The 17,954-nt window shown below is 42.8% G+C and overlaps 4 protein-coding genes and 1 long non-coding RNA gene across 5 annotated transcripts; 2 read left to right on the top strand and 3 right to left on the bottom strand.

The window, feature by feature from the left end:
- Positions 1-1,358: 1,358 nt before the first annotated feature.
- Positions 1,359-3,448, top strand: LOC109486470. Its single transcript, XM_019790300.1, has 3 exons — positions 1,359-1,447; positions 2,435-2,567; positions 3,173-3,448. Exons 1-3 carry the CDS (start codon positions 1,359-1,361, stop codon positions 3,446-3,448), a joined length of 498 nt encoding a protein of 165 aa, XP_019645859.1.
- Positions 3,449-4,482: 1,034 nt separating this feature from the next.
- On the bottom strand, positions 4,483-7,709 carry LOC109486469 (protein shisa-5-like). Its single transcript, XM_019790299.1, has 5 exons — positions 7,621-7,709; positions 6,571-6,754; positions 5,360-5,496; positions 4,721-4,806; positions 4,483-4,683 (listed from the first exon to the last, which is right to left on the bottom strand). The coding sequence occupies exons 1-5, from the start codon at positions 7,664-7,666 to the stop codon at positions 4,483-4,485; spliced, it is 654 nt and encodes a 217-aa protein (XP_019645858.1). The 5' UTR covers positions 7,667-7,709.
- A 594-nt stretch (positions 7,710-8,303) lies between these two features.
- Positions 8,304-12,853, top strand: LOC109486513 (alpha-2,8-sialyltransferase 8B-like). Its single transcript, XM_019790347.1, has 7 exons — positions 8,304-8,681; positions 9,314-9,610; positions 10,177-10,282; positions 10,753-10,927; positions 11,271-11,395; positions 11,718-11,830; positions 12,320-12,853. The coding sequence occupies exons 1-7, from the start codon at positions 8,506-8,508 to the stop codon at positions 12,621-12,623; spliced, it is 1,296 nt and encodes a 431-aa protein (XP_019645906.1). The 5' UTR covers positions 8,304-8,505; the 3' UTR covers positions 12,624-12,853.
- Positions 12,854-12,957: 104 nt separating this feature from the next.
- Positions 12,958-14,271, bottom strand: LOC109486516 (lysoplasmalogenase-like protein TMEM86A). Its single transcript, XM_019790351.1, has 2 exons — positions 14,163-14,271; positions 12,958-13,620 (listed from the first exon to the last, which is right to left on the bottom strand). The coding sequence occupies exons 1-2, from the start codon at positions 14,224-14,226 to the stop codon at positions 13,145-13,147; spliced, it is 540 nt and encodes a 179-aa protein (XP_019645910.1). The 5' UTR covers positions 14,227-14,271; the 3' UTR covers positions 12,958-13,144.
- Positions 14,272-15,717: 1,446 nt separating this feature from the next.
- On the bottom strand, positions 15,718-17,231 carry LOC109486519. Its single transcript, XR_002141200.1, has 3 exons — positions 17,126-17,231; positions 16,620-16,698; positions 15,718-15,904 (listed from the first exon to the last, which is right to left on the bottom strand). It is a non-coding gene; the product is annotated as an uncharacterized LOC109486519 (long non-coding RNA).
- Between the last annotated feature and the right edge of the window lie 723 nt (positions 17,232-17,954).

The raw sequence follows: 17,954 nt of genomic DNA, 5'->3' as shown, positions 1-17,954 counted from the left end.
CAATTACGAAAATGTCAACAAGATAGGAGGACAAAAGGTAGGCTTGGGCTGTATCAAGGCTAGGGACAGGGAGGATAAAACGACTATGTGTTTAATCATACTCTACGATAACCTGAGTTTTCCCTTTTGTTTGTAACAGCTGTGAAGATCTAAAAATAACTCATGGAAAACCCCAACTAGAGCATCATGGGATTCTTTAACCCTAGCGTAATAACTTCCTCATATGTTACGTGGTATCGTCATATCTTACGTTTCCGTCTTTGGAATTGAGAATTCACAGTGGATCGTGGTGACAGAAACTCGCCTCTAGAAGCTTCTCTACTGTGAATACATACCTGTTAACCTGTCATGGTTCGTAATGTGACTTAACTGGGAAAACGCCAGGTGAGCCAGTCGTCATGTTAGCAGATCATGTTGCAATCTCTCTGTATCTGTATCTGTATTGCCGGTATAACCCCACTTCGGCGTAACACACCAGCTTCGCAGGCACGCGGCGCGGCGGCAGCTGGCTACATTACACCGAACGACATGATACTAGCCCTTGAACATGTAACTCTACACATTGTTTAAAGCTATCTAATGATAATACCCCTACTGTACTTGGTGACAGTCTAGACCTTATATGTGATTTTCCTCTCTGTTTTATACTAGTGGGAGTTTATGCCGAATGTTAAGAAATTGACTAACTTATTAAAATCACTTCTATAAGAAGTCCACCAGAGCAGGAAGAAACACTTTCCCTTTAACCTTTTCAGGTATGTGATGAGTCATTGAACACACAGATACCGCCCCCGGCTTTTTAAGGTCATCTGACACTGTACTGTGTATGACTGGTTGTTGGGGGAGGGGTAACTAAAATAATCTGACATTTATCAAGGTTAGTACCGAGTAGTTTGATCTTGGCCTGCTTTAAAAAGTGTTTGTAAAAAGAAGAAATATGTTTCCTTTTAATGAATCTCTAATGCCTAAATACCTTTCTGTTTGGCTTCGAACAAGAACGTAAAATTGTCAGCACTTCCGTGGTTGTGCAACACCTCATCTGATTTTAATTTTGCAGACTATTATGTGAACATCTATATTTTATTTCAATGTAGCATATTCTAACCACATTATGCTTAGAACTTTAACTTTTTTTTTACAAAAACATCATATTCAGATATTCACTGGGTATCACCAACATAAACCATGATGTGATACCGGGATATGTTACGTCATACGATCCATTCTATGACGTAATTCAATCAGGTACGATCATACAATACAGTTCCAATACAGTCCATGATGCCCAAACACTCCCAGAAAGTCTAAACTCTCTGACTACTCGTTTTCATTTTGCAGATTTTTAACCCAACATTGCGATGGCGTCCGACACACATCTTCTGTTCCTGTTCCTCTATCTGACCATGCTGACACCGAGCCTTCAGCAGCAGTGTCCGTCAGCGTGCAGGTGCCCTAGCGAAACTGAGGTGCGCTGCAGCAACGCAGGCCTTACCGCAATCCCTCCCGACATACCCACGACCGTGGAAAAACTATTCTTAGACGGTAACCACATCAGCGAAGTCAACAGCTCTCACATCTCAGCGTTACCTCATCTTATAGAACTTAACCTACCAAGAAACAGAATTAGAAGCGTGCAAAACTTTGCAAACTTGCCAAATTTGGAGATTCTAAACCTCGCTTCCAATAACATCTCTTACGTGGACGCCGACACGTTTGAAAACTCTACAAGGTTGAAATATATCTTTCTGAGCAAGAACAGCCTGACCTCCGTACCGACCGGCCTAGAGCGGCTGGACAATTTACAGATTTTGACGCTAGACGAGAACAACATTCGCACTGCGAGCGCCGCGTTTCTAGTTAGTCTAGGATCCATTCTAAGGATAGACCTACACAACAACCCCTGGTCGTGTGACTGTCGTCTGCGAGGTTTTAAGCAATGGGTGTCAGAAACATCTGCAGAGATCTCACTCAGGGAAAATGTCACGTGTGCCTCGCCGGAGAATCTCATTGGTCGAGCCATTGATGACGTACATGCTGACGACATGGTGTGCGCTACAACTGCTACCGTTGATAACGAGTCAACAAAAGGAAAAACAACAATAACAACAAAAACAACGTTAACAACAACAACGACAACAACAGATGTGGATGTACACAGTGCGAGATCAACTATTATATACTCCAGTCTGTCTGCAAAAGCCGTGGCTAACACCGACAAAACAACAGACACTCACAGTGTCACCCTCAACCCGCAATACCATACAACAACTATAGCTGAAGAGGACCAATATTCTCGGACAAAGGCCACTAAACCTCTTATTACGCCCGAGTCTACATCAGTCGATAGACCCTTGGACAAACACAAACCATGGATCATCCTGGCCTCTGTCGTGGGAGCACTGTTGGGAGTGGGGTTGTTACTTCTGTGGTACAGACATAAGCCAGACCGAGGAGGAACCCCCGGCGATGGCCAGCACAATGTCGGGTACACACCAGACCCTGATGGGCAGGAGGTTCACATTGGTATCGGGGAGGATGAACCGGGACCTCAGAGGCCGAATATGGAGGTTTGTTTGTCTGTTTGTTTGTTTGGGATGTCCATTAGTGTGAATTTCACACTACTCTTCCTGGAGTCCGTAGTGAATAATCAGATAGGTATTTGGACCATCGCACCCCTACTCTTTTTCGAAAGGTGTGGTGGGTTCTTTAACGTGCGTAGGGTGTGTCTCTCCCCAAACACGGGACCTCCATTTAACGTCCTATCCGAGGGACGTCCCTAACCAAAGCTAGGTACTCATTTACACCTGAGTGAAGTGAGGAAAGTCGTGCCTTTCCCAAGGGCACAAGATCGGTGACAAGGTGGGGTTCGAACCCGGGACCTCTTGGTACATGTAGGGTTCACTCTTTTCTTAGTCAAGGGACTATTTAGAAAAAAATGAAAAAAAACAACAACAAACTTCTAACTAAAGAATTGGAAAATATTCGTTGATTAATAGAATATACCTTACAATTAAATTAAAAGAATGTCTAGCAACGTCTAAATTTAATGTATCAGCATGTGCTGAAGAAAAGGAGTGTGATGTTTTTCTACTTTGTGTCTTGCCCATTTGACGTGACTTTGCCTGTGCATGTTTTATAATTATACTGCTGTCGATGTTTTTGATTCTTGTAGGACAATGTTGTGACTGAACGGCAGCTCAGAGCTCTGGCTACAAAACTGGGGGCGGAATGGGAGCAGCTCAGTACGGAACTCGGCTTCAGCCATGGAGAACTCTACCAGTTCAAAGAAGACAACCCACGCAACGTGCGGCAAGCTATATTTGTGATGTTGGCTACATGGCGCGAAAATCGTGGCCAGGAAGCCACCATAGGTCGCCTCGTGCAACACATGAGGAACGTTAATATAGATGAGGAAATCTACGGGGTCTTGTTAAGAGATCCAGACTGATCATTCTAAGCGTTTTTATTAAATCAATTAACAAAGAACGTTGTATCGCTTAAACAGCTACGCATACATACCATCATACAAGCAATAAGACTATCAAGACTATAGCAATGCAATGGAGCAAGAATGTTCTGGGTTCTTATCAAGTTAGAACAAAGCACAACTCCAAAAGAAATTAAGACAGATATGCAATTAAGTTTGGCCTGATTATTCTAAGCCTTTTTATTAAATCGCATTGGTATTTCATCCAAGAATGCTATATTGCTAAAAGTATCTACAAGCAATACGGTAGCATATAGTGTAGCAACAAAGCAAGACCATGATCTGTTGTGTTTTAAAACAAGTACAAGTATGCTGTTTCATTCTGTACATTGAGAAGGATGACATTTATCTAAAGGTGTATCTCTGTCATAAGTTCTTTACATGTACGTTTGTCCAATAACCAGGAGAATATCTTTTAAATCAGGACTTTACAAACCATTTACCATTACTTGTAACCTTATGATAAAAACATCTTACTCTTTAGTGATGATTAATCAGTGACACACTCAATTAATAGAAAGTTTATTGCAAGTTCCTGCTCGTAGGCTAATTGCAAGTACATGTAACATGAATATTAAGGATGGACAATGGACAATAATATAGTGTGTGACTACTCTAATAATTAAAACACTTCTAAAACGATTTGATATCAAAACCTTACAACAGGGTACCTTTCGAACCTTTGTTATCGCTGGTAACTTCAATATCTAAAGTTATATATATGAACATTACCAACAAGTTTTACTGTACCAGGAGATATACCCAGACTTTATCTTTCTTACAATGAAAGATGAAAAGTTGGTGATGGATTCCATGCCACAAATTACATTTTTTTGTGTCGTTCTTAGAAGAATAAAGAGATTGAAGGGTTAAAATCTTACACAGTAAACGAAATATAAATATAGTACTTAGCATCCGCCATCTTGAATCATGTCTAGATGTAAAAGGTCACACAGGTCACGTGACCAGACGAGGGTGGGTCATTCTTGCTTGAGTTACATCTTCTGTTGCGGGTAGGCCGCATCCTGTGGGTAAGCAGGGGGTCCAACTGGATAGGCTGGAGCGGGGTACTGGCCGGCTCCAGGGGGGTACTGGCCAGGAGGGGGGTATTCCCCGCTTGGAGGGGGGTACTGGGCAGCTGGAGGGGGGTATTCCCCGCCTGGAGGGGGGTACTGGCCTGGAGGGGGGTACTGGGCCTGGAGGGGGGTATTGGGCCAGGCAGGAGGGGGGTACTGGGCTCCCGTCAGGGGGTGGGTAGGGCTGGGCTTGGGGGGCGGTGGGGTACTGGCCCGGCTGTGTTGTCATAGCCATCTGCTGACCTGTGTACGGAAAAACAGACTTAATTCCACAACAATTGTACAAGGTACAATACATGGTATAGTATAATACTGCTATATAACAACGAACATACGCACTATGAGACTGATGAACCTTGCAACGACTATATAGTATTGGATGAGAATGTGCAATAATAATTATGATACGAGTAACACTCCTAAACACAACTGATGTACCATTGAACTGTACAAAGCACTTTGATGGTGAGCTTATACCAAAGAACATGGAACATTTTAGGCTATCTCAAGAAGAACAATGATGAGGAAAATTAAAGCCTATTACATACATGTACATTAAGTCATTAAATTCTGGACAGTAGCCAAATTAAACTTTTCTAGATATAGCTAGCATAAGTACTAGAATTGGCTTCTTTGTTACAATCAGTAGTATTTGAATTAGTCTATAATTGTTACAATCATTGTTCTTGTCACATGTATGTCACCCTAGTATGTCTCTTACAAATACAAGTCCAAGAACAGGTACGAACTTGCAAGTAAACTTCCAATGAAACTGCAAAATTATAAGATTGCCTACCTTGATTTGGTGGCTGGTACACCTGTCCCTGGCTCCTGGTCTGTTTTGCGCACTGGCAGCAGCAGCAGACGCAAATAACCACCACAACAATCACCACAGCGATAACCGCCACGATGATACCCACTACCACTGCCGTGCTAAGGAAAGAACAGAACAGTGTCATTACCTTCGCCAAGAAGGTTATGTTTTTAGAGGCGTTCGTGTGTGTGTGTGTGTGTGTGTGTGTGTGTGTGTGTGTCTGTCTGTCTGTCTGTCTGTGTGTATCTGTAAACACAATAACTCGAGATTGCTTAGATGGATTGTCTTCATATTTGGCAGGTGGGTAGGTGGGTAGGTCTTGATGAGACCTCGAAATTATTAGATTTTGCCTTCCCCCCTGGCGGCTTGTTATGGCACTGCAGCTGAACGTCCGGTTTTGATATCTCATGACCTAGTTAGTTACATCTGACAGCAGCAAACACACACTACCACCACAACAATCACCACAGCTATAACCGCCACGATGATACCCACTACCACTGCAGTGCTGTAAGAACAGAACTATGTCATTAACCGAGACGGGGGCCGACACACACTACCACCACAACTATCACCACCGCTATAACCGCCACGATGATACCCACTACCACAGCAGTACTAGAACAAGAAAAAAAACTTTGCTTAAAGTCAAATCTTCAGATCCAATACAAAGACATTCTCTCACCTAGAGCTTCATTTTCTGTCCACTATACGTTTTATATTTGTTACCTCAACTTTGTGTTTATAGGTTATGTTTCTGCTATAAAATTGCAACATGATGTAACCCAACACCAGTTACCGTGGTGACAGATGTCTGGTCCAGGTCATTGACCTTATTTGTTTGGAGAAGAAGAGGAAGAAGAAACAGAGCAAAAACAAGATGTTTTCCTTCTGACGGAGGTAAATATAATAAAATAAGACAAGCCCATATGCAGACTAGATTTTGAAAGACACCTTTGTATCTAAACCTAGAGTTTTAATTTAGACTCAGCCTCTTCCATGTTGATGGGGAAAAAACAGAACCAATTGACCAAATATAATAGTTGAGAGGAGATAGCCGGCTGGATGAGCACAATTTACAACCTGGGGAAATGTACTCCTCTGGCATATCATTCACTGTCTACTTGGCCAATTTTTACTTTTTACCAGCGATCTTGGATGGTAAAACCTAAATTGATTGAATATGAACCTACCCCAGTCCTATGACGCTGTCCAGGATATTTGTACAGTCGCTGGTGTCGATGGCGTCCCAGCAGTCTTTGCAGCATTCCCGCGTTTTCTTACAGCAGTAGACCTGGTTATCGTCGTCATTGTTCCAGAAACCCAGGGTCTTCCGGGGACAGTGGAACCCGTACTCAGTACAGTACTCGGCCGCCGCTGGGGGAGGATGAACAAAGTGTATTTTACACAATTTCAAAGTGGTGTATGTCAAAAGTGTGAATGAAATTCTTTGGACATGTGTCCAAGGTATCCCCATACCGAATTTCAGGTCACTCGGATATAATAATAGGGCACAAGAGCAAAAAATGTAAATTTTTTGTCCAAAAATAGCCAAAAAGCCATATTTTACACAATTTTAAAGTGGTGTATGTCAAAAGCGTGAATGACGTTCTGTGGACATGTGTCCAAGGTATCCCCATACCGAATTTCAGGTCGTTCAGATTTAATACCAGGGCACAAGAGCCAAAAATGTTCATTTTTTTTGTCCAAAAATAGCCAAAAAGCCATATTTTGCACAATTTTAAAGTGATGTTTGTCAAAACCGTGAATGACGTTCTGTGGACATGTGTCCAAGGTATCCCCATACCGAATTTCAGGGCATTCAGATATAATACCAGGGCTCCTAATAAAAAAAAATCATCTAAGGGAAGTGAAACTACGTATTAGCCACCACGCCCTGGATACTGCCCTGTCAATTCTATACAGTCTTGTAGCCGGCGAGAAATCTGCTTGGTCATCACGCGAATCCAGGATCATTCTTGTCTACGCCAAAAAAGCAGTTACTCAAGCAAAAACTGGATATGATTTTGGAAACGGCCAGACGTTTCAGGTAGCATCCACTACTTTTCGCCAGTGACTACTAGTGGATACTAGCTGAAACGTCTGACCGTTTCCAAAATGATATCCAGTTGCTAGTGAGTAATTGCTTTTTGGCGTATCTTATTACCTGGATGGCTAACCTTCACCGACGTATTCTTGTCTACACCAAGCTAAGAAGTATGCGCGAATCCTAGTACACTCACCTGTAGAGAACAGCACTGCAAATACCAGCAACGCCGGCCGCAACATTTTACCGTCGACACTTCCTCTCAACACACAGACTCGGTAAAAAAATTCCAAATGTGTTTTGTGTCAGTCCTGGTCTTTGTTGATGACGTCACAAACCGGAAAGACGACCTGTCATCAGGTCGATGACCCCTTATTATATGTCACCTGTCGCTGACGTCACACGGGTGAGATTTTCATAACTCTAGATTTTGGGACACTGAGATAAGACAAGACGAGACAGTGCGTTTATTTTTGTGTCGCAACTATCTAGTTCCACAAAAAATAACACAAAAATCTGAAGGACTTTTTATGTCACAAGTCTGCATTGTTGGCTATGACAAGTAATATCGCTATAAATGTAGAAATTTCAAGATGATGCTATTTTCAAACAGTTTTATTTTTATTTTAGACATAACGAATATGCCCCCTTATTTGACTACTACATGTGTACTACAGAATTCTTTCAATCGCGAATTCAAAACAGCGCGAAACACCCTTAACTCTTACGATGAAATAAAAAAAAAAGGGGGAAATTTCTAATACACTTTCTGGATGCCTCATGCCTTCTCGGTAGCGCCTATTCATAACGCTTGGATGATTTTCTAGGTCATCTCATCAGCTGACAAAAAAAAGCAACAACCTGTTTCGCAATCTGCTTACCTGGGCCACAGATAGTTATGAACCTGTTCAAGAAAAAATCTCCGAGAGCGAAACTGTAGTAGTATGTGTTTTCTTAGTCATATCTTCTTCAAACAATCGCTAGCTTAGATCAAGGACGTTCTATTGTTATCGCGTCCTTGCTTTATGCTTCAACACGTTGAAAATGCCAAGTTAATTGCCCGGCCGAATGAGACAACAGAATGAAGTGTTGTTGTCTGCTGAAGTCGAGAAAAATGGCGTCGGAAGGAGACACAAAACCACGCCAAGACCAGGAGCATTCTGCTTTTAGACTCAAGAGGAGAAGAGTACTGAAATACTTTGTCGCCGTTCTAGTTGCCTGTACGATCGTTCACTTCTTTCTGTACATGTCACCAAGGTATGGCTGTTTTTATTTTACGTAGTATTTACAATCATCTAGTACTTTTAGTGATTATAGTTCGAGGCTTGGTAGTTGTTCGGTCACGCATCCGTTTTTTATTTGGGTCGTACAATTTCCAACGAAGCTATGACCGAACCAGCAGTAAGTATGTACGACAATTTTGTCAGTCAAAAGGCAGATAAATGATATAGACAACGTCCACGGTTGACCCAATAATGCCCCCATTTTTATGTCGTATTAAAACGCTGTAGAACGTATAGCAAAATGGCAAAACATTGTGTCCTTGGAAGAGCACTTCACACAGCTTTCTTCACTTCACCCAGGTGTAAAAAGGGGACCTGACTTCTGTTTTTGCTGGTAAAAGGCGGTGGGATGATAGGGATGGTCTCCACCTTCTCATACCGTACTCTAGACACAGTGGATTAACAATGCACTGCCCCTACACTCTTAAAAAGGCTATGACCTGCAGGTCGCTTTTCATTGGGGTCATGAGGTAACAGATAAGGGTCAGACAAAATATCTAACATACACTGATGCAGTTTACATCATTTAAAGTCCTAATGAAAACAAAGCACTTTGCTAACCATTGATGTACCTCATGTTACAAGAACTGACAGACTTTCCATTAGATTAAAGGTGGCGACGAAGGCGATGTCGCCTGCCCTACTCAGCCTTCTACGTAAAGACAACGCGCCGAGTTTGGGGGAACAGACAAGTGGAACAGCAACAAGCCTCCTACGTAAAGACACCACCCTGAGTTCGGAGGAACAGAGGCCAACAAGTCTCCTACGTAAAGAAAACGCGCTGAGATTGGGGGACCAGACAGGTGTAACAACACATCCAACACCCACCACACCATACACCACAGTAACCACCGCCCCTCCCGCTCCCTGGGTTTATAGTGCTGAGGAGATGAGAAAAATCAGGTCAGTGGACAGATACACTAATCTTCAAGCAGATCATACGGTGGCAAGGCAGTATCCATTGGCCAGAGGAGTGTCCAGTAGCCTCCTAGGATTAATATATACCACCGTTCGAACTATTCCTGTCATTTATATTTCGTATGATTGGTGAGAAAACTCCATTGGAAGTATTGTTTTGGGTGGCGGTAATTTATGCTGGGTATGTATGTTTCGATTCTGAAGCGAGTGGGCGGAGATTGGCTTTCAGTTGATTGACAGGGTTTTGATCCGGTATACCCTGGGTTTAAAGATGATGTCGCCAGAAATTTATAGACGTACATTGCGTGAATTTCATCATACACTGGTATGAGTAATAATTATTCCAGTATGTAATTCATAAATGCAAACTACATCTACTCCCTCAAGTTTGAAATCTCTGATTTCTTGTTCTACTATGTTTCTTGCTTTCCTACATTGGACATATGTAATTTAGAAAGAGTGGGAGACAGATTCAATTACAAAGAGTATTAGTATATATTCCATGCCCAAGTCTTCGTAAGAAGATAACCGAGTTTTACTGAATTTTCCAGGGTCGACACCCGAATGCTGCATCCGGACGTGCGACTCCTGACTCGCAAACTGGGCGTCTGGTCGGACAAACTCACCTGTCTGAAGAAAGCCGGACACACCTGCCAGGTAACGCTACTACGAAACTATTTCAGAACAGCCCGATTGTCTATCATTTCGTCATTTAGAAGATCACCAAAAGACTACGTTTCTACTAAGATCACAAAACCCAATAATTATGCAGAATGTGGGACTATTCATTATCTACTGCCTTCAAAGAAAAAGTCGAACCCCATAATAGCTAGCGTAGTACGAGTAGAAGTTTTTCCAGACAGATTGTTACCTGTCTCCTGTTACTGTATTGCAATGAGTATTATACTTGATTGTAAAAGCAATTAGCCTTCGGGCATGATTTTGCAAAGAATGTTTCTATATGTGACCCACCTTTTAAACAAGCAGTAACAGTGATAGCAAACAGTATATATGATCATAGAACGCTGACGAAGGCGACAGTGGTCGCTGAAAATTTGATCCCTGTACAATTGTGTGTTGGAATAAAGTTCACACTTTTACTATAAAATCTTTCATTCATCCATCAGTTCTTAAAACACTCCGTCGGCCAACACAAAACCTGCGCTGTCGTCGGTAACGGTGGGATCCTGTTGAACAGCTCCTGCGGTGCGGAAATTGACTCTAAAGACTACATCATCAGAATGGACCTTCCCGCTATACGGGGATTTGAAACAGACGTGGGCCGGAAGACCAACATTACATGTAATTGTTTTTATTTGTTTTTAAAACCTTATTTCCTATGAGTCGATTGACGAACAAGAATAATATCCGACTTATTTACGAAGGAAAATATATTGTTTTTGCTCAGTTTCTTCCTCTTCTTCTTCTCCAAACACTGACCTCTGACCTGAACAATGACATGATTTGTTGACGCCTGTCACCATGGTGACTGGTGTTGCGTTACATAATGTTGCAATTTCACGGTCTGCTCTGCTCCTGTCACCATCCATATACTAGTAGTACATGTATGTGAATGTGAAGAAGAAGAGGAAGAAACTGTGCAAAAAAATATGTTTTCCTTCGGTAAACATAAATGATATTACAGTTTTGAACACCAGCACGCCGAATAGGGTCGAACGGTCGTCTCTCCTGAGGAACAGGAGTCTTGACGTGTATGAGAGCCGTCTGCGGGACATCAACGGGTCGGTTCTAGTGTCGGGAGACAGACAGGTCAGTACTTTTGTTTCTTTTTTTTTTACTTAGTGGTCGCCACGTAACACAGCCGTTAGGCCACTTCAAGGTGAACGGTACCGGTGCTACCACCTGCATTGTATCACCACTCACCTGGGTTACGGGTTACCGAGTAGAACTGTAACAGCAACTCTTCTCCCTGAGCCAGAAACATCATGATTGAGACCAGCCCAATTTCTCACAAGTAGTGAGGACTAACTGACCCAATAGGAGAAGCAGGGGTTACGAGGCTGGTCGGGAAAATTCCCTACCCCATTTTTAGACCAATAAAGTCCAATTAAGACATCTTTAATCTTGACAGGAGATGACGGATCTTAAGAAAGCGATGGAGACGTACAAGACACACGACGTTCCGTTCTCCTTCGTCCTGCTGACCAGCCACGGAAGTTTGAAGTTGGGGCGTCTAATTCGCAGGTAAGGCAACACCAATTCAATTTGTTGTTTCTCGGATTTTTTTTTTAAATATGAAAAAAAAATCACCAACAGCGCTCCCTCCACCGCGGGTTACAACCCTGTCAATCAACCGAACCCAAATCTCCGCCCTATCATTTCCAATTCTCTGATACCTACCAAAACAATACTTCCGATTTTGATTTTAAGAATGTTCTTTTGATCATTTCTAAGGACCACTGCAAAGGTGCAGGGAAACCTCATCACCAGTAGCGCTCCCTCCACTGTGGGTAGCAACCCTGTCAATCAACCAAACCTAAATCTCTGCCCTAACATTTCCAGTTCTAAAAATGTTCTCTTGACTAATTCTAAGGACGGCTGCGGAAGAACAAGGAAACCCCATCACCAAGGGGTCACAACCCTGTCAATCAACCGCTGTTGACCCTAAATCTCCACCCTATCACTTCCTGGAAAATACTAGAAAGATCATTTAAATGTTCTCTTATTTTTCAGAACTGCTGCTAAAGTCCAGGGAAACCCCATCACCAGTAGCGCTCCTTCCACCGGCCTGGCCACGATTCTCACCGCCACGGCATTCTGTGACCGGATCTACATGTACGGCTTCTTCCCGTTCCACAAGCTGCCGCGGTCCAGGACACTCCTCCCCTACCACTACTATCCCGGAGACTCCATAGAGCCGATTTTCCTAGACTCTCGGCATCGTATGGACAAGGAGTACCGGTTCTTTCAGGACCTGCACTCACGGGGGGTGGTCAAGCTGCATGTGGGCAAATGTGCCAACCGGACTGTGGATTGAGCAGAGGACTATAAGGAGGATCGTTCGCTCATTCATTCGTTTTTTCTTTCCATACATCCATCCATTCCTTCTTCCCTTCATCCATCCATTAATTCCTATCTATTTGTTCATTCTTGTTCTGCGACCAGAAGCTACATATTGGAAAATGTGCCGAACAGGTTTTGAGCATAGGCGGTTCATTCACTTGTTCGATCGTTCATTCATTCATCATTCAAGCGTTAACGCTACAGATGTTACTTGCAGTGAACTGTCATCTTTGTCTGTACATAGTTCTATAAAACAATACAAGAGATCTGAACTTGACGTCATTATCATTTGTTTTATTTGTGAGCTACTGACCTGCCTTGTACCTGAACTATAACAGCATGGTTAATTGGCTATGCACTTCAAAACAAAGAAAAAAACATGTACAGCTGGAACTCTAGTTTTCTTTTAAAGCCATGGGATCTTCCTGAGACTCTACATTAGAGAAAGCTATAAGACAATGCAAGACCCTCGTCTTGCAGACCCTTGTCTATAACTTAGTTTTCTTTTCCTCTTTCTTTGGGATTTTTCTCACTCTCTGACTCTAGAACAGAGAACGCTATCAAACACTGTGCTACGAAATATGTAGAAAGGTTGAGGAGCCGCGCATGCGGAATGGGGGCCCGGAACTTGTTGGCGGCCAGGACGAAATCCGACACCACGAACAACACCGCGCCTGCGCAGGCCGACGCCCGGGGCCACACGGTGACGCCGTTACCATGGTGACGTAACCGTGACGCGGCCGTGACGTACCCGTGACGTAACCGTGACGCTGCAGCCACCGTCATGGTGAAGATCAGGACGACGTAGACGCCGCAGAGTGACGTCAGCGCGCCCTTTAACCCCGGTAGGATGTAGGTGTACGTCAGCACGGCCGTTGCCATGGTGACGACCGTGACGCCGTCCAATGAGATGCGAGTGACGTCAAACGCCAGGAGGTAGAGCAGCTGAGCCAGGGCGAAGGCCAGGAGACCTGGGGGAATAGAAACGTGCATATGACTACATTTGCTGTAAATACTATGGTTCAATAATTGTGAGGTAAGAGGAAGAAACATATGTTGATAGCCAAATGGTTAGAAACACGAAGGCACACACACACACACACACACACAAACAAACACAGAAATACACACATGCATACCGTCACGCATGCACACACACACACGCATGCACAATTATTGAACCATAGTATTTACAGCAAATGTAGTCATATGCAAACAAACGTGAACATGACTGCAATGACTGTACATGCAGTTTTACAAAGAAATCATACTGTATATTGATAGCCAAATGGTTTGAAATTATCAGGGAGAGAGAGAGAGAGAGAGGGAGGGAGAGATACACACACACACACACACACACACACACACACACACACACACACACACACACACACACACACACACACACACACAGATACACATACAGAGTAGTTGAGTACTTAATAAACTGAGTTGAGTACACGTTATTTGCACTAGAAAAGATTTATCCAGAGAAACCATTAAGAATATTCACCATAGATGAACCACTGTGGCGAGTGTTGCCAGTACAGGCAGAAGTCTCCCACTGCTGAAAACATCAGCCCAGCCGCTAGGAGGCGTGCGTAAGACGTGTGACACCTTTTCTCCACCTGTATGAAAGAAATACCATCATACCAATCACTGTTGTGAACTGACTTATTCCAACCATATCAAAATAAAGGGATGGATTCTTTCCTAACTACTCATGGGCTTAACGGTTTCTTGAATCATGAAAACAGGTTACTGGTGTTATCCAGAGAGGGGATTGAGTACGTAGATAGTTTCAGACAAGTTTCACATTTTGTATTCCACCTGAGCTAACTTAGTTACTATCATAACATGTACAGTGTTTGGGAATGTGACGACTATCCTCATGGGTTCCGTTTCCAGTTCTTAATCTAAAGTTGTAACTATATCAGCATTTCCCTGCAACTGTTAGGACACGTTTGTGCAAATGGCAGTATGTTACTTATCCTATCTATATCGTACAAGACATGAAATTAACGTAAAACCTTAAGACGTCGATGAAGCTTAGGCATCCTGAGGTAATAAGATACGCCAAAAAACAGTTCCTCAAGCAACTGGATATGATTTTGGAAACGGTCAAACGTTTCAGCTACCATCCATTACCTTTCGTCAGTGACACTGGAGACTTGTCAGAAAAGCAGGTTTATAACTACGAAATATTGACTGATAAAAGATCTTACCTGTACGAAAACGGCCAGGGTTGCTACCGGCAGACTTTTGAGCAGCGCCCCTACCAACTCGTTCGGTGTTCCAGTGTAAACAGACGTTAAATACGCTGCCATGGAAACAACGAATAACCCAAAAGTCTTCATTTTTTCCTCGGTAACTTCTTTACACAGTAATTGACCTTGAAAATAATGTAGTGTACGCAGAGAGGTACAGGTATGGCGACTAGCGTATTCTAGTGAACTTTGAACTGTCAAACAAAGAAAGGCCAAAGTTCACCACTGGTTCGGATTACTATGGGCGCGAAATTGCTATACAAGCTAAACAAGCTGTGGTCAGCAAAATACGTCGCCCCTTTTCGTTGCTTAATCGTAAACTGACTTCCCAACGAAAAGATTATTGGTGTAAAGGTGTCTTTATGTCCACCTGTCCCACCATGCCTTCCAAATTTTCAATTTCTTTCTTTATCACACATATTGTCTAAAAACAACGTGTACGCAAGTAAGAGGGGATAAACAATTGTGCATCTTCATTTTAATCATCAATAGGCAAGATTCAATAATCATTACATTAAGCAAGCTCCAATAATTCAAATGTAATAGATTTCAAGAGTCTCGATGTGAGAGAGAGATTTGAATAATTATATCTTAACATGTAATGGTCTCCACAACGCAAAAATAGGTATAAAGGAATGCTTTGTTATTAGGAAAAATTCCGAAACTTGTGATTAGCCCACTCGATTGTAACACTTCATCAAAGACTTGTGCTATCCCTTGTCATTTGAATAATTATGATATAGATATGTTAGGTTTTATTCGACATTAGGTCTTGTTCAACACACTTATTATATCGTTGTTACTCTCTTTATGTAGTTTGCCATACATTGTACCATGTGCAATTGTCGTGCAATAAAGTTCTTCTGTAAACACGAGCAAAGCCGCTGCCTTTTAAGACAGTCGTCTTGATGTTGTTATACCAGCGTTGTCAGGATTGGAGACGAGAGCGTTCACTCGACGATCAACCTTAGCAACCTTTGCACATGCACTGGAGGGAAACAAGAAAAGAAAGGGATCACTTTCAATAAGAGAAACAGTACGAGAGTATGACTAATCTGCCTTACAAAGACATATGGATAAATGACAATGGATAAATATATCTTTGTGAGGTTGTGTGGCGTAGCGGCAGAGTGCGCGACTCGGAACTAAGAGGTCCCGGGTTCGAGTCCTGACATGACACCGATCTTGTGCCTTGGGAAAGGCACTTTACACGACTTTCCTCACTAAACAGGTGAAAATAAGTATTGTCCTGTCATGTGTAGTCCCCCGTGTTGGTGGCGGCATTAATATAAGTTGATAAAACTTGCCTGTGCCGTCACCACGTCTGGTGATTACATGTTGGAATAAGAAAAATCTCTCTCCTTCTCCCCCTCTCTCTTTCTCTTTCTCTCTCTATCTCTTTCTCCTTCTCTCCCATTTTCTCTCTCCCACCCTCCCTCTCTCCCTCCCCTCCCCTCCTCCTTCTCTCTCTTCTCCTTCTCTCCACTCTCTCTCTCCACCCTCCTCTCTCCTCCCTCTCCTTCTCTCCACTCTCTCTCTCTCTCTCTCCCACCCTCCCTCGCTCCCTTCACCCCCCTCTCTCCTCTCTTTCTTGTCCCCCCCTCTCTCCATTGGCGGATCTTCGTAGTTCGGTCTTACTTTACAAGCATTTCATTACTGGCCAGAAAGGCATGTCAGTAAAGGTTAGTTATTCTTGTACTGACCAGACAGCACCAGACGAAGAGCCACGGCGGGAAGAAGATGCTGATGACGCAGTGCAGACAGTGGTTCACGCGGTCACGGCTGGAATAGTATAATGCAGATAATTAACTAGAAAATAATGACAGGAAAAGCAATCACCAAAAATTCAAGACCATAGCATGTTCACGACAATCGGATACAAAAGGAAGTTCTGCTGCAGTACCAAGTTCTGCTGCAGTACCAAGGTCATCCACCAGGAGGTCCATATTTGACCTTGACCTCCGTCTTCCTAAGACCTACCAGCATACCAAATATCATCACAGTCCATGAAGGCGTTCTGAAGTTATACTGACTACAAATGTCCGGAAACACAAACACACACACACACACACACACACACACACACACACACACACACACACACACACATACACACAAACGCACCAAAGATAATACCTCCATTTTTCATGGAGGTAATTAATAAATTAATTAGTTATTCCGTTCATTCATTGAATCATGTTCTCTGTACCTTTCGTTCTGTATGATGACAGTTTGCGGCTGGGGTTGAGCCATGACCACGGTGGTCTGTTGCTGGGCGGCCGGGGGTGGGGGCCGTACCCCTGGGGCACATATCCCGGGGGTCGGGGGTGGCCCCATCCCCAGGCTAGTGTATAAAACAGAGAAACACAGTCAAGTAACAAAGTAATAACTAGATCATAGAAAAGTAACATTTGCAAAGCAAATGCATAATGTTTACCTTCGGATATGGTCTGCTCTGTTAATTCTTACTCAACACATTCACATACATGTACATGTATATGGTGACAGGAGCCTAAATGCCTACTATGAAATTGCAACATTGTATGTAATCCAACACCAGTTACTATGGTGACAGACGTGAAACATAAGAGGCCATTGGCCCGTTGAAGTCAGAGGTTAGTGTTTGGAACAGAAGAAGAAGAAGAGGAAGAAGAAATGGAGCAAAAACAATATGTTTTCCTTCGGTAAACATAATAAAGTTGTTTCAAAGCGATCGTGATATTTCCATGTATAAAGAATTAAATAGAAATGTATGATATCGTGAGAAAGTATAAAATAATAGAGTATGTGCAAATGACTGACTACTCTACATAATCGTATCCAAGAAAATAATGGTAATGGTATTTTATCTATAACAGTGCCAATTTATTTAGTTCTATCGCTGAATAGGCTATGGACAGGATCAGACACGGTTCTGGATAGTCTCCGTGTATCTAAGAACATAGATTTGCCCCAGGCATGGTTCTAGATACGCGTGAGCTATCAAGCTAACATATAAATCGGGGTTCTGGATAAAGCACGGTTCTGAATAAAGCACG

This window comes from Branchiostoma belcheri, unplaced genomic scaffold (assembly GCF_001625305.1).
Source record: "Branchiostoma belcheri isolate BF01 breed outbred unplaced genomic scaffold, Haploidv18h27 scaffold80, whole genome shotgun sequence".
In the NCBI taxonomy this organism is placed as follows: domain Eukaryota; kingdom Metazoa; phylum Chordata; class Leptocardii; order Amphioxiformes; family Branchiostomatidae; genus Branchiostoma; species Branchiostoma belcheri.
This window is presented reverse-complemented; position numbering and strand designations above follow the sequence as displayed.